This window comes from Monodon monoceros, unplaced genomic scaffold (genome assembly GCF_005190385.1).
Source record: "Monodon monoceros isolate NGI ecotype Baffin Bay Population unplaced genomic scaffold, NGI_Narwhal_1 Super_Scaffold_3, whole genome shotgun sequence".
Classification (NCBI taxonomy): Eukaryota; Metazoa; Chordata; class Mammalia; order Artiodactyla; family Monodontidae; genus Monodon; species Monodon monoceros.
In genome coordinates this window covers 23,331,472-23,356,433 of record NW_021703780.1, presented here as the reverse complement: position 1 = coordinate 23,356,433, position 24,962 = coordinate 23,331,472, and the positions used below count along the sequence as shown (strand labels likewise).

Sequence of the window (24,962 nt, the reverse complement as noted above, 5' to 3'; positions counted from 1 at the left end):
TGGCCCAGGGAGACTGGGCGATTTTCATGCGGTGGTGCCTGGGACACGTCAACGACTACACAGGAGTCGAGCGAGTGGCCAGGGACGCTTGGCGTCGTCAGCTTCCCGGGCCCCGGGTGGCGTGGACGCTCGGGAGCCTCAAGGAAATCTCCCCACCGAGGATCCTGGGAACCTGAGTGTCCGTCCACTTTTCGGGCTGTGTGGTTTCTGAATCCAACGCCGAAGAGGGAAACAGCCCAGGCCCTAAACTCTTGGGATCTCTGTCGAATGGGGACAAAAATGCCTGACTGGTTTAAAGATATTTTATGTAAAGCGCCTCATCGTAAGCGCCTCGGAAATTGTAGTTAATTTCTGCAAATAGCCCCCTGAGACTATCTGCTTGGTAAGATTCTGCCTGGTCCAGGAAGCAAATTTAGGCCACGTTGCGGGCAGAGTCATATATAATGTTGAGCACCTGGCAAACTCGCTTCGCCGCCTAGTGCCCTCCGACCCTCGTCCAGACCGGGGCGGGAATTGGGAAAGGAGGGATTCTGGGGTCCCAGAGTCCTACGGAGATGTCTCATTAGGCCTCAAAATTCGACTCCCTTCCACCCCGTAGAGCGGCAGCGCGCACCACGCATCGAACTCCGGCTGCGGCAGCCGCTAAGCCTCAGCTCCGCAAGATTTGTTTCCCTTTCTCAGCCCCTGCTGCCCCACCCACCGCTGCGGCCCAGGGATTTGCCCAGTGATCAGTGACGAAGAGGGAACTAAGGCTCCCATTGGGAGGCGGCGTTCGGCAGGGACCAATCCGGGCGCTGGTCCGGGGGAAATCTCGGTGGAGGGCTCCAAAGAACCCGGAGATTACCGGGCGGGGACGCGCCGTCGCGCTGGGTGCTGGCGGAGGAGAGCGACCCGGAACTGACCGCCGCGGGAAAGAAGCGATACCAGCCCGGGATTCGCGGCTCGGAGCTGGGGACCGGTGAGTAGGGGGCGCCCGGTGAGAAATTCAGCAAAGCAGCAGTCACACACGCGCCCCGGGGTCCGGGCAACCGAACGCGGCCGCGCGAGCGGAACGAGGCCGGGCCGCCGGCCCGGCTTGGGAGAAGGGTGAAGTTCGCGGCGTCCTCCCTCCCGGCCTAATCCTCCTGCTTGCTTGGGCCACCATTCGCTCCCTCCTCTTGGGTCTTCCTCGCTTTTCCATGTCCAGCTCAGGCACCCATCCATTCTTGTCTCCAGAGCCAGAAGTAAGCGGGGCCCAGATGACGGTCTCGTCGATTGGAGCCGCGTAGAGTGCCAGTCAGGCTCCAGGACCAGAGCCATGGTGTTTTGTTGTTGTTTTTTGTTTTTTAATTGGTCAGAATAAACCGGTTTAGCCACGTATACTTGGAGCTGTGCATTCACTTCCTCCTCCAGCCCATTAGCACATCAGCATTTTCCCTGCTGCTTTTCACCCTGTATGGCCTTAGAAAAGTGTGTAAATTTGCCTTTGTGGAGCTTATGAGAGGCAAACACTTCCAAATTCCCAGTACATTCCAGATTTTGACACCACGCCGCTTTGTGTGCACTTCCAGAGAATGATATTCGTTCGTGCATGCAACAAATATCAGTGTCAGGAACCGTGCCTGGGCTAAAAATCAATCCCTAGAGTTACTCACCCCCCAAGCGTAAAAGAATCAGCTGTTTTAAAAAATAGACTTTATTTTGTATATTCCTCAAACTGCAATTCCGTATTTTTGAAAAAAGACTATTTTTTAGAACAGTTTTAGATTTATAGAAAAATCGTGAAGCTAGTACAGAGTTCCATATACCCCAAACCTTGTCCCCATTTATTTATTAGCACCTTATATTAATATGGAACATTTGTTAACAATTAATGAACTTGTATCGATACATTATTATTGGCCTGCATCCATAATGTATTCAGATTTCCTTAGTTTTTACCTAAGTAGTTTTTCTGTTTCATTATCCCACCCAGGTTACCATATTCCAGTTAGCTCTCATTATGCTCCCTGTGGCTGAGGCAGTTTGTCAGACTTTGTTTTTTGTTTTGTTTTGTTTTGTTTTGTTTTGTGGTACGCGGGCCTCGCACTGCTGTGGCCTCTCCCGTTGCGGAGCACAGACTCCGGACGTGCAGGCCCAGCGACCATGGCTCACGGGCCCAGCCGCTCCGCGGCATGTGGGATCTTCCCGGACCGTGGCACAAACCCGTGTCCCCTGCATCAGCAGGTGGACTCTCAACCACTGCGCCACCAGGGAAGCCCCTCAGACTTTGTTTTTGATGATCTTGAGAGTTTTGAGGAATACCCCCCATGTGTATTATAGGATGCCCCTCTATTGGAATTTGTCTGTTGTTTTTCTCCTGAGTCTGGGCTTATGGGTTATTGGGAGGAAAACCACAGAGGTAGATTGCCGTTTTCATCACTTCACATCAAGGGAACATGCTTTATAACTTGATGCTGATCTTGATTACCTGGCTGAGAAGTCAGGCTTCTCCACTGTAAAGTTACTCTTCCTCCCCTCCCTGCCCCGAGCCCCACCCCCACCCCCTTCCATACTGTACTCTTTGGAAAGTAGTCAAACTGTGTGCAGCCCTGACCTAAGGAATGGGATTATCTTCTGCCTCCTTAAGGGCAACTCCATACATATATTATCTGGAATTCTTCTGTGTGGGAGATTTGTCTCTTTTGCCTTATTTAATCACTTATTCAATCATTTATTTGTATCAGTATGGACTCATGGATATTTATTTTATACTTAGGGTTATAATTCAGTACTACTTTGTTTTGTTACAACTTTAGCCATTGCGAGTTCTTTTAAGTTGGCTCCTGTGCTCTTTTCTAGCATGTATTTTTATAGAGTTTTTTGCTGTTGAAAACACTTTCACTTATGTGACCTCGATTGAAGTTCAAAACAGCCTGGCAAACTTGACAAGACGTTATTCTTACCTTGTAAAGCAGTAAGGAAACTGAGGCCCAGGGGCAGTAGGTGACTTCTTAGATGTCACTTACCCCAAAGGGAGTGATAGGCTGGGCTCAGACTGGGGTGACCACTGCAGAAGACACTGCGAGCTGCAGAGGAGAGCCCGTAGTTGGAATTGAGGCTTCTTGGGGTGACTTCAGACTTATACCCCCCAGGATCAGAATAGGAAACGACATGGAGAATGGGAAGAAATTGGTTTTGGAAAACAAAGGCTTAATTTGGCTGGCATCCAGGATGAATTAAAACTTGCCAACTTGGTAAAATGCAGTGACCTTTCCCCCCAAACTATATGTGCAGAGGGAGGAGATCTGGGTAATGTTTGTGGCCAAGAATGTCTAATCTGAGGGGAGCCCTTGGAGCCTCCTGCTGAAGCGAGATTGCAAAGTGGGAAGGGGAGTGTGGTGAGGGGGAGAATGAAGAAGATATGGGGCTCTGGAATCATGGGATAACATTTAGCCTCACAAACATTTACAGACTTTGTGCCCGATACTGGAGATACGAAAAGATCAGTGAGACATGACCCTTGGGTTCACATCCTGGTTGGAAGAAAGATGGGTAAAAATATCAATTAGGAAGTGGTATGATAGTGCTATAATAGAAATGTAGTATCTGCAGGAGCTTCCCGAGGGAGGGAATTCATTCAGCTCAGAGGTGGGATGGGCACAGGAAGGACCTCACAGATAAGGGAGCATATCTGATTCAGGCTTTCAAGGTTGAGCTGGGACTGAGAAGCTCATGAACAAGAGCAAGGGGTGGGGAGAGGGGGCGGTGAAGAAGGGGCTGTCTTTCCAGTTCAGTGTCTCTAGCGTTAGGATTCAAGGCTGGATGGGTAAGTGGGGGGCAGATTATAGGGGGCCTGTGTGCCCTGCTGTGCAGCTTTGACCTCAGGAGCTTTGAAGCAGGAGGGTGACAGGATGAGTTCCATGTGTTAGAGGACCCTGGCAGCACTTTGTACGAGATATGCTACATTTCACCACATCTAAGATGTCATCAATTATTTTATTTCCACATAGAAAAAATATCTTGCCAGCTAACTTATGGCATGCCATTTATCACATTTCAGAGATGCAAACATGTAATGACATGGGTGTCTCAAATTTGATTAAAGTAGTAACTTCCTAGCTGGTGGTTTAGGGCCCTCCTTCCTCTGGGGAATGAATGGTTAGACTGTCTCTATCTCACTAACCCATAGATTTTGAGTTCACTGACTCCATTTATGATCTTGAAGAAACTAAATTTGATAAACTGTTTTTTCCTGCCGGATAACCAATTGTCAAAACAAAACAATAAAACTGGGATACCTGATCCAAAGATATCATCTATGGTTATTCTGCTTTGGTGGCTCTTGATCACAGCAGTGACTTTATGTTGCGCAGTAAATATTCTGGTATGCTTGCCAAACCTTTATTTCAATTTGTCCTGTGAATTGCCTGGATGTTACCTCCTACCCCTATTACTTCATGGTGATATTGAGACCCAGAAAGGTCAAGAATCTAGCCCTGGGCTGCACAGCAGAGTAGCTGAGGCTGGGTGATAATCCGGGTTTTCATCCTAACCCAGGACTCTTGACTTTAGGCTTTGGTTAGAATGACAGCTGGGGTGGAAGAAGATCTGCCTGCTCCTCACTCACAATGGAGCAGGTTGGAGATCTGTTATGTCCTGGCAGGTTATATTCTACCTGTGGGGCCCAGAGAGAACAGAATTGCCACTTAGTATCTACCTTTGCCCAATGCTTTGTCTAGGTGAAGAGGCTGATTTTTCTGCATGAGCTCTTTGTATATTTCAGCCTAGTAACCATCAATAACTTCCTCTGCTGTATCTGGCAGGAATTTGGGGTGGGGATGGGGGAGGGCAGATGATAGACAAGTCCAAGCTGGCTGGGCAGAAAGGGCATTTATTGCCTCCAGTGACAGAAAAGTTCAAGGTTAGGCTAGCTTCAGGCACAGCTCGATACTGGTTTCACCGGATGCCATCAGGACCTGGTTTCTTTCACTTCATCCCTGGGTTGGCTTCATTCTCAAACAGGCTAACCCTCTGGCTAGCCGCTCTAGCAGCTCCAAACCGTTTGACCTCACTTCTTGCAAGTTCTAGGGAAAAAGTTCTCAAGAATCTTTTTTCCCCCGTGACTCAACTAGGTCTCCTTGTGACTGGCTGCAATTGAGTCATGTTCTCAACCCTGAAGCAAGCACTGTGGCCAGGGGGCTTACGACTCTTTCTCTTGTTCCACCTTTGAGCTGGGGGGAGAGCTCTGCCCCAAGCACATGATCCCCAGAAAGGAACTGGGTAAAGTTAGCAGAGGAAGGAAGAATGGAAGCTGGTGGACCCCTTCCTGCAAAAGATAAACATTTACAGCACTTACTAGTTGGATCAAGGGACAATCTGATCTGCTGCTTTAGGGCTGATTCCCTGGCCTGTTACTGGGCCTTTCTTCATGCTGTTTCTTTTTATTATTTGTTTAAAGCATTAAACATACATACACACAATGGGATTCTATTTCCCGTTCACCAGATTGGCAATTTTTTTTTTTTTTAGAGTGTGAAGCATCTATTACGTATTTAATTTTTTTTTTAATTGAGGTATAATCGACATATAACATTACATTAGTTTCAGGTGTACAACATAATGATTTGATATTTGTATATATTGCAAAATGATCACAACAGTCCTGTTAACATCTGTCACCATGTATAGTTACAAAGTTTTTTCTTCTTGTGTTAAGAGCTTTTAAGATCTACTCTCCTAGCTACTTTCAAATATGCAATTCAGTATTATTACCTATAGTCACCATAGCAGAAATTTAAAAGATGAGAATATCAGGTATTGGTGAGGCTGGAGCAACATGGGCACTCGGAGCCTGCTAGTGGGGACACGCGGTGGTACAACAGTTTGGAAACAGTTTGGCCTGATCTAGGTAAGTTGGGGATGCATCCTGCTTGCCTGGGTGTACTAGGGCATGTGAGCCGAAATGTTCACAGAGCAGTGTTTGTAATTGTCCCAAACTGGAAACAACTCAGGGGCCATAAGAAGTAGACTACATCAGGGGGTTCCCTGGCGGTCCAGTGGTGAGGACTCAGCACTTCCACTGCCGAGGGCCGGAGTTCGATCCCTGGTTGGGGAACTAAGATCCTGCAAGCCGCATGGCGTGGCCAAAAAACAAAATTGGCTACATTAGAAGTAAAATTATACAGTCATAAAGCAATGAAAATGAACAAAATCGGCTCATAATCGTGTGAGTGAACCTCACAGACTTGACGTAGATAGTCTCCCCGCCCCCCGCCCCGCCCCCCAAATGCAGTATGATTCCATTCATTTGAAATGCTCAAAACCAGGAAAAATAAACTGTTTTGTTCATGGATGCATACCTAGTGTAAAACGAAAGAAGAGGGAAGGAGCAATTATCACCATTATAATCACAACCATTTCCCGGGACACAGCTTTTTCTTCTCTCCTGGTTTCTGTACGTTCCTGGAGCCAAACCTTGGATACCATGACTGGGGGTGTGCTGGTGATTGCAGCCCACTGTTCTGCAGGGAATCTGAAGAAATCACTTCTGTCTAGTACTTTCTCATCTTGCTGGAGGGCAAGGACAAGTGGCTGAGATTTCTTGCACTCGTTCAGCGGATACTTAGGAAGCATTTTGTGGGCATCAGACGCTCTGTGCCTGTGCTTTATTCACTTCCTCAGCCAGTTTTCCATGTTTCCTCTGTCAGGCATTGTGCTAGATTCTGGGGATAAGGCGTACACAGTCTCTGTCCAATGCAGTGGGAAAAGCTGGTGTTAAATAAGTAATTATAATAATAAGTAGGGACTCAACGATTGCATAGAAGTATCCAGTGCAGTGTGGAGTGCTGGGGGGCTGTATAAGGGAGAGAGCATGTGGCCTCAGTGTGACAGGTCAGGAAAGAGGAGGTGGCTTTCAGCTGAGACTTCAAGCTGGAAAAGGAGTCTACTAAGAAGGAAAGGAATGGTGTCCTATTCAGAGGGAACACCATTTTCAAAGGGTTCAGGCAGGAAAGAGCATGGTACTTTTGGAGGCTTAGAGAGGGATTTGGTTTGTCTGTGAGGTCGAGTTTGAAGTGGGCAATGGCAGGAAATGAGCCTGGAGACAAGGCCTGGGCCTAGATTATCAGCGGCCTCACAGAGCGTGGGAAGGAGTTTTCACTTTACCCCTGGAGCCTGGGAATTAACCAGGGTGGTTACATGAGCGAACCTGTGTTTTAACGTGGCAGGGTATGTTTGAGGGACGAAAGGAAGGCTGCGGTGCCTGGAACACTAGGCAATGAAGAGAGGAGGCTTAAGTAAATCGGGAAAGCCTTGAGGATTGTATAATCCCCGCAGTTAGCTCTGATTGCAACTTCCAAAGGACCACTCAGTTATGTCACTAGATGTAAGCTCTGGGAGGGTAGGGACTTTCCCATTTTTGTTCTCTGTTGTATCCTCAGTGCCTGGCGCTTAGTAAATACCTATTACCTGTTGAATGAATTTTGACACCCTCCTACTTAAAAGCCTCAGCAGCACTTCAAAGCCTTGTCCCATCCAGCTCCCAGTGGCTGCTGCTTCCATGCCCCACGCTGGGCCCTGTGGGGATTTCCACTGTTCAGAGCATGTCGTCTTGGCCTGGCCCTGGGGGTGTGCGTGGCCTGCACTGTGCCTCAGAGCACCAGTGATGCTTGACCTGTGGGGGAAAAGTAACCCACGTGTGACCTCAGCAATGCACCACCCACCAAACTGGCATCCCCTGAGATTGCCTGGTGCCCAGCCCACAGCCAGGCCTGTAAAGATATTGGGAGTCCAGGTGTCGGCAACAGGGGCATGGCCACTCCTTCTAGTGTCCAGATCCATATCACTTGCTTTTTGCCCTGAATTTTGTCCTTTCCTGCTTTGTTTGAGGTGTCTCACAGAAGTTTACTTCTAGGAGAATTTGGTTATTTCAGATTAAGAAATGAGGCTTAATCTGGAGCTCCAAGAGCCCTTGAATGGCCTTCCCACAGGGCACGGAGCCCTAGGCTAAGCACTTTAGGATCACAAGGAAGAAGGGGCTCTTGTCTGGAGCCCCATGCGTGGACTTGAGAAGCAGCCTGGAGACCAGGGTGCAAATCCAGCCCCCTCCATTCACCTCCCTGGGCCTTAGAGTCCACATCTGGGATTCGGTGTCTTCTAGGGTCCCTTGCTGTGGCATGTAGGAGGCCAAGGCAGCAGGAAGGAGGGACGAAGGTGTGGGACATCAAAAGCCATGGGAAGTTGAGGGAAGGTTTAGAACCTGCTAGGGTAGAAGTTGGCAACTGTTAAGAAACAGGGGTCTTGAGTTAGATCCTCTCCCTCTGGGGTGGGTGAGGAGTGTAAGTACCTGTCCCTTACAAGGTGTGGGCATTCGCGGCGATGCTTCCCTCAGCTAGTTTTTTTTTTAACCTGAACCAAACTGTTTATTAAAATTACACATAATACATCATAATCAAGTAGGGCTTATTCCTAAATAAAGATGACTTATAAGAAAATATTTTAACACAATTCATCACATTAATGAATTAAAGAAAAGAAAACACGTGACTATATAAAGAAGAAAAAATCATGTATCAAGTTATATATATATATATACACGTATGTATAATATATATATAGAATTCTCTAAATAGTAGGAATAGAAGTTTCTTTTCATAACTTGATAAAGTCTACCTACCAGAATTCTAACCATGAAAAGAGAAACCTCAGCTAGTTTTTACAACTCACAGTGGTTCTTGCAGCCAACACTTGTGCATGGCATCTACATCCTGAAATGTGTGCCAGAAATTATGTGGTGTCACCTCAGCCAGTCTGTTGACATATGTAGAGTAGGTATTTAGGAGATGCGGAGAGCTGTAGGGGACAGGTGGATGGTGGGGCAAGGGGGAATCAAAAAGGTCGGGAGTGTCTCCAGTTCCGCCTGGTTCTGTGGAATTGAAACCAGCTTCTGGTTTATTGAAAGGACCGGAGACCTGTCCACCCCAGAGCAGGGGTGAGTGGCTTCTGGTAGAAGGTAATCCATGAAACGACTTGCTCAGGTTTCAGAATTCTCATTTGGGTAAAGGACGTAGGGTGGACCATGTCGTTGTGAAGACTTTCTGGCTCTGGCTTTCTATGGTTTCTGTCCACCCGAGAGCCAGGAATGGAGAGGAGTGTGGTAGTTTTACCCCTTATTGTGAAAACCTGTCGAGATCATCAGAATGTGCTAAAGGCACAAATGATAGAAAAGGCAGAATCACAGGGGAGCGTGGTAAGTTGGGGAGGGGTTTTGGAGAGGGTCAGTCTTGCGTTGGCTCGAAAGGGTTGGCTGTGCGGTGTGAGCCCAGGTCCGCCCGCGTCTCATACAGGAGCCATGCTTCCTGTCGAATCTAAGGCAAGGGTGCTTTCGCTCAGCGTCAGCAGTAATACATGCCCCTTTACTTTTGTCAGCACTCTCCAGTTTACAAAGCCCTTCCATTGAGATGACCTCATCCGAGCTTCCCGACAAAGGAGCTGGTATTAGGCCCTGTTTTACAGTTTGCCTGGGCAGAGAAGAGAGTGTAATGGATTGGGCTGAGGCATCAGCACCAGACACTGCTTCCTAGCCATGTGCTCTTGGGCAAGTTGCTTCCCTCCCTGAGCCTCAGTTTCCTCAGAAAAGTATCCTGAGCATTAAATAACATAAGATGTGTAAATGGCCGGTAAGGTGGGTCCTACAGAAATGCTGTCACCAAGAAGTTGTTAGTCGCTGGGCTATTGGGTTAGAGCCCTGACTTGAACCTGGTTTCAACCCACAGATTTACACCTCGAGTCTTATACATGGTCAGCAATGCCAGAGTAAGCCATCTTCAATATTTGTTATATATTCAGGATGGAGCCTATATAACCAAGCAATGGGATTGAACATAGAACTGTAGTGCGTTTCATTTGTTAGTTTCAGCAGCCTCTCAAACAAATGCATATGCAATTAACATTGCCTTCCTTCCTCTGAATCCATTCATTTGTTCAGCACCTATGTATTGAGCTTCTACAAGTGTTGGGCACGATCATCTCTCTATTAGAGATTTTCTGACTTTTTATTTTGTTTTGTTGAACCATTTAAAAGTAAGTTGTAGTCATACAGTCCTAAATACTGCAGCATGTGTTGCCTGAAAATATGTACATACATGCATAACTTCAATAAATGCTATTAAAAAATCAATAATAATTTCTTAATATGATGCAATACCTAGTCTTTTGTCAAATTTCCTCTAATTGTCCCCAAACTGTTTTTAATAGCTTTTTTTTAAAAAACCAGGATCCAATCAAAGTATTTGCGTTTGATTGTTATTTCTCTTTAGTCTTTTTAACTCAAGAACAACCCTGTTTTATTTTTCATGACTGACTTTTTAAAAGTCCAGGCCAGTTGTCTTGTGGAATGTCTCCTATTCTGGATTTATCTGTCTCCTGATGATGGGCTTTAACTCATTCTTCTAACCCTCATATTTTCTATAAACTGGAAGGTAGGTTGAAAGAGGTGATTGGATTCATTCACATCAAACTTTTTTTTATTTTTTATTTTTGGCTGCGTTGGGTCTTCGTTGCTACACATGGGCTTTCTCTAGTTGCAGTGAGCAGGGGCTACTGTTCGTTGCAGTGCGCGGGCTTCTCATTGTGGCGGCTTCTCGTTGCAGAGCACGGGCTCTAGGCATCAGTAGTTGTGGCACGTGGGCTCAGTAGTTGCAGTGCGCAGGCTCTGGGGTGCACAGGCTTCAGTAGTTGTGGCGCACGGGCTCAGTAGTTGTGGCGCATGGGCTTAGTTGCTCCGCGGCATGTGGGATCTTCCCGGACCAGGGATCGAACCTGTGTCCCCTGCACTGGCAGGCAGATTCTTAACCACTGCGCCACCGGGGAAGTCCCACCTCAAACATTTTTGGCACGACTACTTCAAAGGTGACATTGTGCAATTCATATGGCGCCACATTGGGAACCATATGCCAGAAACACCTGTCCCTCTATTAGCGATGCTGGATTTGGTCACTGACTAAGGCCATCACCAGATCTCTCCCTTATCAAGGTACATTAGGGAGTAACCCACTGGGCGGTACTTAGCACCATGGGACTGTCCTGTCCCCTAGTACCTCATGGTTTTAGTATCTGATGATGAGCCTTGTCTTATACAATGGAGCTTGCAAGATGGTGTTTTTCTAGTTCTATCATCCCTCCTACACTTACTTACCAGCATTCTTCTGTAATCCCTGGACAGGTTTTTCATCTAGTACATTAGTAACCATTTTCATACAGTGTTGGGGGTTTAAAGATCTGTGGAAGTCGAGCATGGAGCCTGGGTTAAGAACTCCTGCTCCAGGTGATGAGGGCGCCTGATTGTGTCAGGTTTTGTGTGGATGGGGAGCTGTAGCTGAGCTCTTCATAGTCCTTTTATTCATCTGGTCATTTGCAACAGAATTAAATTCCCAGCCCCAAAGATAAACACATGCCATAACCCTACAACAATAAAAGAAACAAATAACCTTAGCCTTTGAACTTCCAAGCCCCTCAGCAAAGTGAGTTGGTGAAGGGCTCCAGCACCCATAGGAATCACCAGTACCAGGATCCTTTCCTGTGTTACACCTCCAAGTGGCTGGGTCAGGCTCGCTTCCTCAACAGACAAACCAGGGAGTTGACCAGGCAATTCCTAGGATTTTTACTACCCTTATTAACATTCTAAAAACTTTATTACCTTCATTTACCAGTTAAATTCCTTGATTCTTTCGTTTAAGCTTTGTAGGTACAGGTCTTTTCCACACTCTTAAAGTCACACATCTCTAAATCCATTGGAGCTTCCAGTTGGAGTTCATTGTCAGCAGAAAGATAATCCCTTACATTTGTACAGTACTTTCACTTTATAAAGCACTTCTTATATATTGCTGCATTAGATCCTCAAGAAGTAGACTTTGTATTCCTGTGTCGTTTTCTCTTTGGGGCTTTATTTCTAGCTAATTCATGTCACTACAGTGAAAGACCTTGAAGGCCACTGAACTCTGCTGTAATGGACTTTCACGTACATAGCCAGTAATCGGATTGACTTGCCTGCGGTTCCAAGGGCTTCATTCCAGCCTCGCAGTTACCTGCGTGCCCTGTCTGCTGGCTGTCTTCCCAGCGACTGCTTATTGCCTCCCGTGGGTCCTTCTGTGGGTCTGCGGCAGAGCAGGTTCCCCAGTTTGCCCCACGAGTCTCTCGTTTGCTTTAACTCTGGAGCTCGTGTGTCACTATGGCGGTTCATCCTCACTTTAAATTTCCACTCTTGCTGTACTTGTGCTTTGAACACTCACTGGATTTGGGAACCGCGGGTTCTGGGTTCTCTCCTAGATTCCCCCTCTATACCGCACTTATGCTTAGTATTTTCAACATAATTCTTTTACTCAACCCACTTAGAAACCCTTGAAGGTAAGTATCACTCTCCCCATTTTACGGATGGATAAACTGAGGCTCAGAGTACTTAAATGAGTTCTCTCTTGTCACACAGTGTCAGGGGCGGGAGGAAGCTGTTGGGTTAAGTGTGCTAAGGCTCCTGACCTCAGACAGGAAGTGGGCCAGGGCTGCAGAGGTAAACAGGACTAAAGTCCTCTCTGTGCTCAGCTTCTGTGCTCCCTCTTCCGGCCAAGCCCTCATCAGCACATCACGGTTGCAAGCCACGTGAGGCTTCCTCCCACGTTGGCCTCAGCCGCCCTTGTTAGCAGTAGAGCAGCCAGGCCAGCTGCACAGGGGGGCACAGCTGAGAACGAGTCCGGTGCGGTCAGGCCGTGCTCTGCCGGCAGGCTGAGTCTGGGTACAGACCTGCTTTCTGGGGGAAGCGAACCAAGCCAAAACTTCAGCACAGCCCAAGGAAACATCTGTAAAGGAGGACACCAGAACTCAGACTCTTGAGGCTTCTTGAGTCTTGGTAAAGAACCTTAGTGCGCTTAGTCCTTGGCACCTGAGATCTACAGGGAAGACAAAGGAGTCTCTTGACTCTGTCAGGGCCCCCCATGAACAGCTGTGCAGCCCATGCACTGCAGAAGTGAGGCAGCACTGTGCACATAATAGACATTGTAGGTTTGTACGTTATGACAGTTTTTCAGCAGGTAGTTATCTGGTGCCTTGTTCTATCATAATTGGTATATTAGAGCCGTTTCCCAACAGATGGAAGGAAAGGGTCTTGAGGTAGGAGTGCTTTCCCAGCAGCGTGGCATGGGCTGGTGGCAGCTCCGCTCTCCCTTCTACCAAGCTACCCTCTCTGGGCCTCAGTTTCCTCATCTATAAAATGAGGGCGTTGGACTTGAGGATCGGTAAGGTCCTTTCGCTCTGATTCTGTGTGAGCCTCGTAGGAGCTGCTAAGTATCTATTGATTGACTGATCGATCGCTGGGGCTGGCAGCTTTGTGCAAGGCTGCCATTTCTGCCCCTCTGCTGTGCCTGCTCTTGACTCCGTGTCTGGTCTCCAAGGAGGAGAAGTCCCCACCAGTGAACAGGGACCCCTCTGAGCTCAGGACACCATGGCTGCGTTGGCACCACTGCGGAGCCTGGAAGAGGAGGTGACCTGCTCCATCTGCCTCGATTACCTGCGGGACCCGGTGACCATTGACTGTGGCCACGTCTTCTGCCGCAGCTGTACCACTGACGTCCGCCCCGCATCAGGGGGCCGCCCTGTCTGCCCCCTGTGTAAGAAGCCTTTTAAGAAGGAGAATATCAGGCCAGTGTGGCAGCTGGCCAGCCTGGTGGAGAACATCGAGCGGCTGAAGGTGGACAAGGGCCGGCAGCCAGGAGAAGCGGCCCGGGAGCAGCAGGACACGAGGCTGTGCGAGCGGCACCACGAGAAGCTGCACTACTACTGCGAGGACGATGGCAAGCTGCTGTGTGTCATGTGCCGGGAGTCCCGGGAGCACAGGCCCCACTCGGCCGTCCTCGTGGAGAAGGCAGCCCAGCCCCACAGGGTAAGCCCTCCTCACCCCCGCAGGGAGGGATGCTCTGCTTGGCACCCACCCGGAGGCGAGGCCTGGCGCAGACCCCTCAGAAGGCTTCTCGCTGGCCGAGGACTCAGCCCGAGTCCACCCTCCTGCCTCAGCCCAGAGCATCCCCACTGCTTGTCTTTCTACAGGAAAAAATCCTGAACCACCTGAGTACCCTAAGGAGAGACAGAGACAAAATTCAGGGCTTTCAGGCCAAGGGAGAAGCTGATATCCTGGCTGTGCTGGTAAGTGAGGCTGTTGAGGGAAAGCTCTGAGGCAGGCAGCTGGCTCCCTGGGAGAGGGAGCCCCGACTGGACTGACGGCCGGGAAGCCTGGGCTTTAGCCCAGGCCCTGCTGGTCTGAGCTCTATGGCTCTGGCCTGCTTCCTCGTCTCACAAGTGACTGGGGTGCCTGGATGTCAGCTAAGGTCCTTCTCGTTCTGTGACTCACCGCAGCTGCAGGGTGTGTCTTCTCAGCAGAGCCAGAGTGTAGGGAACTGAGGAAGGCCTGGCTTCGTTCTTCCTTTCAAAGAGAGGGAGAAAGACATGGTTCCTGAGAGTGAGGGGAGCAGGGGGTTTGGAAGGAGGGAGCTGGCTCCAGGACGAGAAGTGAGAGGGGTGGGCTAGGCAAGGCCCGACCAGCTCTGAAGACGCTGTGTCTAGCGAGTCCTGCGCCTGTGGTTGCCAGTAGTTTGGAAACAGGCAGCGCGTTGTGTGCTTGATGAGAGATGGGATCAGAGGGAAAAAACTGATAAGAGGTTCCAGTTTTCTGGGGGAACGTCTGTTCGGGAAGTGGGCATTGGAGGGCGGAGGGATGCTGGGGCCAGTCCCGGTGGTGAGCAGTTAGGCCCTGGGAGAGGGACAGAGTGAAGCAGGAGACGGCCCAATCCAAGGAGTGCCTCCAGGTGCTCAGTGTGCGAGGATGCTGACCAGATCCCAGCCTGGACTCGGCAGGGAGACTTGGGGGCAAGAAAGGACATGGTCCCTGAGCATAGACGTTCCACAGTTTCACTGAGGGAAGAGGATATAGTCCTACATGGCAGGGATGGGGTACGCGCAGATATTTTACACATAATGGGGAAGATGCTGAAGAGAGGATTGGTCAGGCTTGGATAAAATTAATCAAGGAAAACTTCCTGGAAGAGGCAACACACGGCGATTGGTGTCCAGGAGGGGAAAATGTGTTTGCTCATAATGTTCCTCAAAGGGCCCCAGAACATACTGGTTTACCTAGAACAGATAATGGCAGGCAGTCAGGGTTCCAATCCCATGGTGTCTGAGGGAACTGACCTGACTGACTTACCGTGTCTTCTTTGAGGAAAGGAGGTTGCCACAGGAGAGCTCTAAAGCCCCTTCCAGCCCAAACACTGTAGAATTCATGAATGGGGTCAGCGAGGGGCACGAGAGGCAAAGAGCCAGCCTGTGCAGCCCTACACCAGATCCTGGAGGGATCTTCTACCCCGGGGCAGAGGTGTCACCCCCTTCTCCCCCTTCCCACCCCTGCAGAAGAAGCTCCAGGACCAGAGGCAGTGCATCGTGGCTGAGTTTGAGCAGGGCCACCAGTTCCTGAGGGAGCGGGAACAGCGCCTGCTGGACCAGCTGGCGAAGCTGGAGCAGGAGCTCACAGAGGGCAGGGAGAAGTACAAGACCAGGGGCGTCGGGGAGCTTGCCCGGCTGGCGCTGGTCATCTCCGAGCTGGAGGGCAAGGCACAGCAGCCGGCTGCAGAGCTCATGCAGGTGAGAGACCTCCCTGGGGCAGGGAGCCGGGAGACCAGGACAGCAGGTCTTGGCCCTGCCACTCACTTACAGGACCTTTGGAGAGTCACTTCTTCTCGGGGCCTCAGTTTTCTGATCTAAAGCATGGAGATGATAATCTTTATCCCCACCACTTATTGCAGTGATTGCATGAGCATAAAATAACTGGCATGTTGTCACTTCAAAAAGTAAATTTTCTACATGAAAGAGTTTAAAATTTTGAAAAGTGTTGTAGAAATGGAAGAGAAGGTTATTAGTATTTTCGTTACTGTCCTTCATGCTCATCACTACCGTCATGAGCCTGTCTTCTAACAAGTCATTGGCAGACACTGGTCCAGGGGAAGCTGTTTATGGTTCTGGAGATGAAGAAGCCTGTGGGATCAGGGGTCACTGAGGGAGGGCTGAGCGCGGGTTCTGTCAACAACCCAGAGGGTCTGGAGGAGATGGGTAGCTGGGGAAGGGAGACTTCTCGAAGGCAGAGGTTTTCTCTGGGACTGGGGAATCAGCCTCAGAGAATAAGGTGGAGAGCAGGCAGGGGGCCTCTGGAACACCTCCCAGAAGAGGCAGCTTTGGCCCTGAGAAAGGGAGGGTCATGGATTGGAGAAAAGGCTGCCACGTTGAAATGACACCACAGCTCCTTCCACCCCAAGCCTCTCAGAGGAGTCACACTGCCTTAAACAGGGCTCAGCGGCCTTTGGAGGCAGCATGCTCGATCTTTCTGCCCTTGCAGGCCAGGAGAAGGCCTGTGTGATGAGCTCCTCCACTTGCATGGTGGGGCTGCTGGCCAGCAGTGGAACCGCCCAGGACCTTCTCTAGGGAAGTGCTGTCCCTGGCCAGTGGCAGGGCGAGTCAGAGGTGGGATGCTGGGGAGAGATGGCGAGTCCGCCGGGTACACGGGCCGGCACAGGTAGCCTCTGCCTGCCTCTCCATCATTGCGGATTCCGACTCATGCCTCGGGACTGGCGGGGACTTAGAACTCTTCTGGTCGAGCCCCCGCTGATGAAGTCCCTGACGACCAGAGAGAGGAAGAGTTTGTCCCAGGCCGTGGGGCAGGTCAGGAATCACGTCAGAGCTCCAGCTCGGGTGTCCTGACTCACAGGCCTCCGGCCTCTTGCTCTTCTTTTCTCTCACTTTGTCCAGAATGTCTCTCTGGTTCCTTCCTTTCCTCCAGAAGTCATTCTGTTCCCTAGAATTTCTCTCTCAGACTCTGACTGGGTCACTTGCTGCCTCTCCACCCCCTCCCCCCTCTCCAGGAGCGCGCATCCTTCCTTTCCCCACAGCCGCTGCCACCATGTGGATGTGTACTTGCTGTGGAACAGAGCGGGGACATAGCTGGGGTACTGGGGGGGGCTGAGATCCAGCCGTGTCTGCCTGGAGGGGAGCCTCTCCGCGGTCTGCCCGGAAGAGCTTTGTGGGCCAGCAGAGGCCCAGCCTTCAGTGCCTCTGAGACCACTCAGATTGAAGACATCCCTGGGGCCAGGTGGGAGGAGGGAAAGGAGAGAAGGTGGGTGTCTGCTGAAAGTCAGTAAAGGAAATGTTGGTGCTGGTGGGTTTTGTCTGTATGTTTTGTTTGGGTTTGCTTTTGCCGCAAGGGAACTGGACCGCTCACTCCTGAACTGTCATTAGTATTTTACCAGAGATTAATTGATTGTCAATGGAGAGTAAAGATGAGGCCCTACTAAGATAGGGGCCCTGATCTAAAAGTCTGGTAGAGAAATACAGGTGAGAGAGAGAAGCAACAGGACGAGAGATAAAAACAGGGAATTCCCTGGTGGTCCAGTGGTTGGGACTTGGCGCTCTCACTGCCTAGGGCCCGGGTTCGATCCCTGGTTGGGGAACTAAAAATCCCACAAGACATGCGGTGCGGAAAAAAAAAAAAAAAGACACAGAGAAACAGAGGCCTTTTGACAAAGGCGATAGAAAAGGGAAGATCTCTGAACTGGGACTATCAGGAAGACAATAAAGGGAACTAGGGGATAGGAGAGCCTCTCTGGAGGGAATTATGAAGCCCCCCTGGTTCAGCCCTGGGCAGGCCTTGCAGGGTCTGGTGGCAGGTCGTACCTCTGCCTGTTCCACTGTCGGTCGCCATCCACACCCATGAAGAACCTTAGGGTTCTTAATACCCAGCATTGCTGTGATTCCTGCCCCAGCCTCTGCTCTGACTGCCTCTTTCACCACAGCCCCAGGAGTCTGGGGGGTGAGAGACCCTCCAGGAGCCTTGGGCAGGTTGCGTCCCTCTGGAGGCCCAGTGTGTGGGGCTGCAGGTTGCCTCGGTACTCCCCAGTCTCCCATTCTGCGTCCTTTGAGAGAAGGGTTCCTGCACTGGTGCTCCGGGTCTCACCCTCTCTGGGCCACTCACAACCTTCAGCCCTTAGATGGGCCTCATTCTGTCTCTGTTCTAGCAGCTCCTGTGTCACAGAATATGCCCTCTTGGCTCCCTAACCGCACCCACCTACTGCCCATTTATTTGCCTTTTTATGTCACGTATCCCAGCAGAGCTGTTGGCATACACTGTCTCAAGATTTGTTCCCCCTTTCCCTGAAGCTGGCTTGGACTTACTTGTTTCGAGGGACAGAGTAGAAGGATTTGCCAGCAACTCACAACCAGTCTCTGGTCAGTTGCTTCATGGTGGGGGCGAGGTGTAGCTCTGACCTCTTGGATGGCCTCCCCTCGAGCAAAACCCCAAGTTGTTCCTGAGACTTGCTGAAACAGTCCGCAGCAGCCACAGTTTGGCGATTCCATTTGTTTCCCAAATCCCACTCTCTCAAAGAGGTCACTCTGCCCCCACCCTTACCCAGTCTCCCTCCACACTACTGTCTTCTTCCTATAGCACCTATCACTTAATAGCATCATATAATAGATTTGTTATGTTGATTCTTTGCTCTCTGCTTCCCGCTGCGAGGGATTTGTGTGTGTGCCTCTCTCTCTCTCTCTTTTTTTTTTTTCCTGCTCTATCTCAGGCTTCTAGAGTGGTGTCTGACACATAAGAAGCACTTAAAATTTGTGGGATGAGTAAAAGGAAGGCAAAAATTACTATAGAGTATTATGGAGGATTTAGACTTATAAAAGGGAAATAACCAGTATCTCGCAAGAACCTCCTCCCCATTCTACCCCCTCCTATCACTCAGATAGCACCATCCTCCCTCCTGTGCAAGCCGTGGCCTGTCCTTGATTATCTTTCACCAGTATGCCCAGTCTGTCTCAAACATACCTAGAATGTGCTGCTTCCCTGGCTCCACTGTACTGCCCTAGTCAGGGCATCATTATCTCTTGCCAGGTCCATAAACAGCCTCCAGACTGCCCCCTGATGTTGGCGTTGCCTCTCTTAATCCATTCTGTACAGGATGCCCAAGTGATTGATCACTTGGGATTTTGGCTAGCGACTATATCAAACAAGTTATTTCCCTCCCAGAAACAGTTCAGACATGAGGGGTCTAGAGCTGTCAGGGCAGCTGTCCATGAGGTCATCCAGAAAGCTGGTTACTTCCATCTGGTTGTTTCACTCACCTCAAGGGACGTTGTCCTCAGCTGTTTTGTCAAAGTTGGGCTCACCATCATATCCAAAACTGAGCCAAGGAAAAAGAGGAAGTAGAATGGAATTTCTTTTTTTAAAGTATGTGACCCCAAAATTATAGTCATTGCTTCCTTTCGCATCCCATTGGCTGGAGCTTAGTCACATGACCAAACCTGGTTACAAGGGGATCTGGGAAGTGTAGTTTTCTGTTGGGTGGCCCTCTGCCCAGCTATTACTCCACAGGTTCTATTACTAAAAGGAAGAAGGGGAGAATAGATCCTGGAGGATACTTAGCAGTCTCAGCCACTTGAAAAGCAGATCACATACATCACTCCCCTACTTGAAACACTTTGGTGGCTTTCTACTGAACATAGAACAAAATTTGAACTCCTTGCTATATGCCTGTCCAGCCCTGCATGATGTGGCCCCTGCCCCCTTTGCCAAGCCCTTTCCCACCTTGCTTTCCTCCCATTCTTCACCTGGCCAGTACTGAGTTCTTCAAATCTCAGCACAAGTGTCATCCTCTCAGAGAAGCTGGCCTGTCATCCTCTTCTACCGCCCCCTCCATTTGCTCTGTCATTGTGATTATTTTGTTTGTTTTCTTTTTGTTTTATCCATTGCTGCCACTAGAATGTCATTTCCATAAGGAAGAACCGCATTTGTTTTGTTCACTGATGTGTCCCGGTCTCTAATAGTGTTGGTACATATGAATGAAGTCTTCTTTGATTCACATTGACTCTTGTACTTTCTTCCCTTCCAGGACACCAGAGACTTCTTAAACAGGTAAAAGAGTTTCCTTTCCATGGTGCACCTCATTCCCCTGTGCCTTTGTCCCCTCCCCTGTTCCTTGACCATGATCCATCTGAATTAATGGCTGTGTGATATGAGGCCAAAGGTTCCCGCATCGCATGGTTCATCCTGATAACCTTCTCTCCTGGGAAGCAAGAACACGTCCTTGAGAACTGGTGAAGACTTGCTCTGCACCGGAGCAAGTTCTCTGTATAATCCCCACTCCGGTGTCCACTATCCTTGTCTGAGACGGGACAGGATGGTGTGAGAACACATGTTGGTAGACAAAAGGGATCTGAATGTTGAGTCTGCTGGTGGTTGTAAGTCTTGGCTCAGCCTTGGGCAGTTCACTTAGTACCTCTGAGGCCCTGTTTTTCCATTACCTGGGGATAATCATACCTTTCCCTCCCTCTTCATAAATTGTCATGAGGATTGAGAGAAATGTAGGAAGAGCTAAGTAGCAGGTTTGTCTGTCATCTTCTCAGGTATCCACGGAAGAAGTTCTGGATTGGGAAACCCATTGCTCGTGTGGTTAAAAAAAGGACAGGAGAATTCTCAGATAGACTTCTGTCTCTGCAGCGGGGCCTGAGAGAATTCCAAGGTAGGGGTTGGGGAGGGCCTTGAGGTGGGAGTCAGGAGCTGGGGTGCTGCTTTGAGAAGAGGGTACCTGGCTCCTTCGTTTCGGATTCTCTGACCTCATTCCTCTGAGGTCTCCTGGTTGTTTTTCCCTTCTTGGGATCTCAGGGATGGAGCCTTGTCACGAAATTAATACTGTCCAAGTGAGAAACAGGTTCATAGGTTTGCTGGGCTTGAGGGTCATTGCTGTCCTTTTTTCTCCCCAGGGAAGCTGCTGAGAGACTTAGAATATAAGACAGGTGAGTATCCAAAGGGTTGTTCCTAGATTTGCCTCAAATAAAGAATACTCTCCCCACAGAATCCTTCTGCCCCCAGGTAGCCCGTTCTCTTGTACAGCAGGGAGAGTTTCCCAGCTGCACTTCTGAAGTCCCCACCTTGCATTTTCTGACTATTCTGCTACCCTTCGTCTGCAGTAGAGCCCTCCACTGGAGCCTCTGACGCTTCCTGCCCATGTTTGGTCATTCTGTCCTCAGAGGTCCTGCCGCCAGTCTTTTTCCCTGTGACTGAGTTCCTTCTCATCTGCCCTGTCATGTGGCTCCTGTATTCGGAGCAAACTCTCTGCCCCAGGCCCCGCTGCTGTACTGCCTCTGGCCCTGCAGTCAGGCCGTGCATCACATACCCCTGAGGGGCTTGTTCCCGCTGCCACAGGTGTGGAGCGCACCCCTTGGATCGTGCGGTGTGGCAGCCCTGCTGTGGGACTGGGGGATCCCCTCCTGGTCCGCTGGCGACACCGATACTTCTTCCTTTGTCCCCGCAGTGAGTGTCACCCTAGATCCCCAGTCGGCCAGTGGGTACCTGCAGCTGTCGGAGGACTGGAAGTGCGTGACCTACAGCGGCCTGTACCAGAGAGCATACCTACATCCCCAGCAGTTTGACTGTGAGCCGGGGGTGCTGGGCAGTAAGGGCTTCACCTGGGGCAAGGTGTACTGGGAGGTGGAGGTGGAGAGGGAGGGCTGGTCCGAGGATGAAGAGGAGGGGGACGAGGAGGAAGAGGGGGAAGAGGAGGAGGAGGAAGAGGAGGCCGGCTACCGGGACGGATATGATGACTGGGAAACGGATGAGGACGAGGAATCGCTGGGGGATGAAGAGGAAGAAGAGGAGGCGGCGGAGGAGGAGGAAGTTCTGGAAAGCTGCATGGTGGGGGTGGCCAGAGACTCGGTGAAGAGGAAGGGCGACCTCTCCCTGCGGCCGGAGGACGGCGTGTGGGCGCTGCGCCTCTCGTCCGCGGGCATCTGGGCCAACACCAGCCCCGAGGCCGAGCTCTTCCCAGCACTGCGGCCCCGGAGGGTGGGCATCGCCCTGGATTACGAAGGGGGCACCGTGACTTTCACCAACGCGGAGTCGCAAGAACTCATCTACACCTTCACTGCCACCTTCACCCGGCGCCTGCTCCCCTTCCTGTGGCTCAAGTGGCCAGGAACACGCCTCCTGCTGAGACCCTGAGCCCCACACCCACCGATGCTTCACTGCTCTGGGATTCCTGGGCTCTGTGATGGGAGGGGAGGGGCCTGGCTGGAGCACCTGGAGCAGGCAAGGGGAGGGACCCCGTGTCGCTGCCGCTCCCTCCTTGTGGCTGTGGCCCCCTTGGGACCTCACTCAGTGCTGTTCCATCCATCCTGCTCTCGGGCTCCTCTCCCGCCCCCTGGGGTTCCCGTGCTGACTTCTGACCCTGAAGTCCACAGGGCTTCTCCCTCCCTCCTGCCCACTGCCTTTGACCCAGCTCTGCCCTCCTTGTTGAGTAAGAGGCGAGGCAGCACTTTCTTGCCCTGTGTGGCATCCCATGCCAGCTGCTCTTGGGAGAGACCAGTTGACTATTGCACCCAAGGCCATTTTACTGCCTTCCAATCCCATGGCTTCTCCTTTGCCCAAATCCACTCTGCTGCCTACCTCCCCTGGCACTTTAAACACGCCTACTGCCACCCCAGCGCAGAGTTAAACATACATGAAAATGTTGGAAATGAACTGAATGAAAATCCACTGAGGCTTCCCAGGCCGTTTAAGCCGCCTGGAGTGCGAGTGGAAAGCATCTCTTCACAAGGTCCAGAGCGGAGTCCATGCTTCTCTGAGACCAGGGCTGTGCATGTGAGGTTTCCATTGCCAGGAGGTGGGACTCCCTGAAGCCATCTGTGGTCTGAGGGGAAGGATCTAGATAGATGTGGCTTTAGGGTAACAGTTGTGATTGGTGATCAATGAATTATCTCTGGGTTGGTCCTCTCAAGGAGAGTTTTTAAAAGAATCCCAGATACCCTCCTCTTGGTCAGTTCATATGAAAGCACCAGGGCAAATATCCAGCCAAGCAAAAACTCCCCTGCCTTGGAAGCCCTGATCAGTTTTTGCAGCAGGGTATGTATGAAACTTGTGTCACTGGCTCTACTCAACATCCAGCTTCTATTTTCCTAGGAGAGGGGCTGGGGAGGGCAAGACAGGGCTGTGCCGGGAGAGGAGAGGAGGGCAGCAGGGGTCCCCAGCAAGCCACCAGGTCTTCATATCAAGAGAGGGATCAAAGCGTATCCTCATCGCCCACGGGCCCAACCCAAGTCCCAGCCTCTGTCCAGGCTCCGCTAGTGCCCACAGTTGAGCACAAGCTCCTGCTGCAGCTAGATTACCTTGCAGCCTTTGTCCTTGCCCATTCCAGGCACTCTGCCAGTCCCCCCGCTTAGCCAGTTTTAACTCCTCCCCTGCTCTAAGAGACTCTTCCCAGCCGCTGTGGATCTCGGGCGTCTCTTAGCCACTACATTATCTGTAGTTGTACTCTTTGTATATATCACATGCTGCCTGAGTCACATGTACATCTGATTTCTGCCTCTAGTTTTGTAAGCTCCTTGAGGGCGGACACTCTATCTTATACTTCTCTTGTATTCTCCATGGCACCTAGTGCAGTGCTGGGCACAGAGTAGGTGCTCAATAAAAACTTGGTGAATGAACAGCCCGGATTCGTATATATTTTATTGTAACACAAATATTACCGACCTTCACAGTCTATGGCTACAGAGAGGTTCCGTCGATAGCAGTAGCCCAGGGCTTTTCTACTGTGCCCCTTCTGGGTCCTTTAGAACTCTGCAACTCTGCTTGCACACATGCTGGCATTTGTGGAAGTCCCCAAAGAAGAGCTCCCCATGGGACACAGATCAGCCAACGCCAAGGTTCCACCTTGCTCTTCCCCTTCTGCAGTGGTGGCCCTGCGCTGAGATCCAGCACTTGGGGAGCATGGGGCTCCTGCGAGAAGGGTAATGTCCAGCACGGCACACCCACAGTCCTTCCCTGGAAAATAAGCAGTACCCCAAAGGAAGAATAACCTACGGAGATTCAATTCTGCCTCCTAACATTCAATCATCTCACCATTTTTTGTCTGTGTTTTTTGATTTTTTAAAAATTGCCATCTGAAAGGTAGAAGAGGGAGGATTACAGGAAGTACCTCTAAGATTATACTAATGGCAAAGAGCATATTTCCTCCCTGTGTTCTCATTTGTGGACTCATTAATGTTTTCCCTCTTAAATTTATTTTTTCTTTCTAAATACATATATGTAAAATGTGTCAATTATTAGAAATGACATGCACAATTATAATTAAGTCTTAATTTACTTTTGAATCTTGAGAGACAATATTTATTAGCATAATCTGTTTTAAATTTTTTATTTTATGTTGGAGTAGAGTTGATTCACAGTGTTGTGTTAGTCTCAGGTGTACAGCAAAGTGATTCAGTTATACATACACATATCCATTCTTTTTCAGATTCTTTTCCTGTATAGGTTATTACAGAACATTGAGTAAGGCTTCCTGTGCTCTACAGTAGGTCCTTGTTGCTTATCTATTTTGTATATAGTAGTGTATACATTAATCCCAAACTCCTAATTTATCCCTCCCCGCCTCATTCCCCTTCGATAACCATAAGTTTGTTTTCTAAGTCTGTGAGTCTGTTTCTGTTTTGTAAATAAGTTCATTTGTATCATCTTGTTCCACAGATAAGTGATATCATGATGTTTGTTTTTCTGCATCTGATTACTAGCATATTCTTGAAAATTTAAATTTATTTTGTTGGTTGATGTGAACTGTCCCCTAAAATTATACACTACTAACCCTTTATTTACGAAAGAATTTCATATTCTCAAAATGCCTTTTACCCTTTCTTGGAAAGAGTTTTTATACAACAATGAGGGGTTTTTGAAACTTTTAGGTGATTATTGTATAATTAAAAGCTAATAGTTATTAAAATGGGAACATTTCCATTTCAACAAAGTATTAATGCATTCAGGTCATTGTTGCTTTGATGAGTTTTATGAGTGTCATACTTCTACAATAAGCTGTAGAAGATAAAGTGTCAGCATAGAAGACCCTTGCAAAATAATAAAAATGTGTAATAATAAA

The 24,962-nt window shown here is 49.6% G+C and overlaps 1 protein-coding gene across 1 annotated transcript; it reads left to right on the top strand.

Annotated features, from left to right (window-relative positions):
• Positions 1-843: 843 nt before the first annotated feature.
• TRIM26 (tripartite motif containing 26) lies at positions 844-24,044 on the top strand. Its single transcript, XM_029242601.1, has 8 exons — positions 844-958; positions 13,401-13,888; positions 14,053-14,148; positions 15,409-15,639; positions 19,932-19,954; positions 20,446-20,561; positions 20,803-20,835; positions 21,354-24,044. Exons 2-8 carry the CDS (start codon positions 13,451-13,453, stop codon positions 22,037-22,039), a joined length of 1,623 nt encoding a protein of 540 aa, XP_029098434.1. The 5' UTR covers positions 844-958; positions 13,401-13,450; the 3' UTR covers positions 22,040-24,044.
• Positions 24,045-24,962: the final 918 nt, after the last annotated feature.

Coding starts and splice junctions, on each gene's coding strand:
- TRIM26 (XM_029242601.1), top strand. CDS start 13,451: ATGGCTGCGTTGGCACCACTGCGGAGCCTGGAAGAGGAGGTGACCTGC. Junction 13,889..14,052: donor AGGCAGCCCAGCCCCACAGG/GTAAGCCCTCCT, acceptor GTCTTTCTACAG/GAAAAAATCCTGAACCACCT. Junction 20,836..21,353: donor AGACTTAGAATATAAGACAG/GTGAGTATCCAA, acceptor TTGTCCCCGCAG/TGAGTGTCACCCTAGATCCC.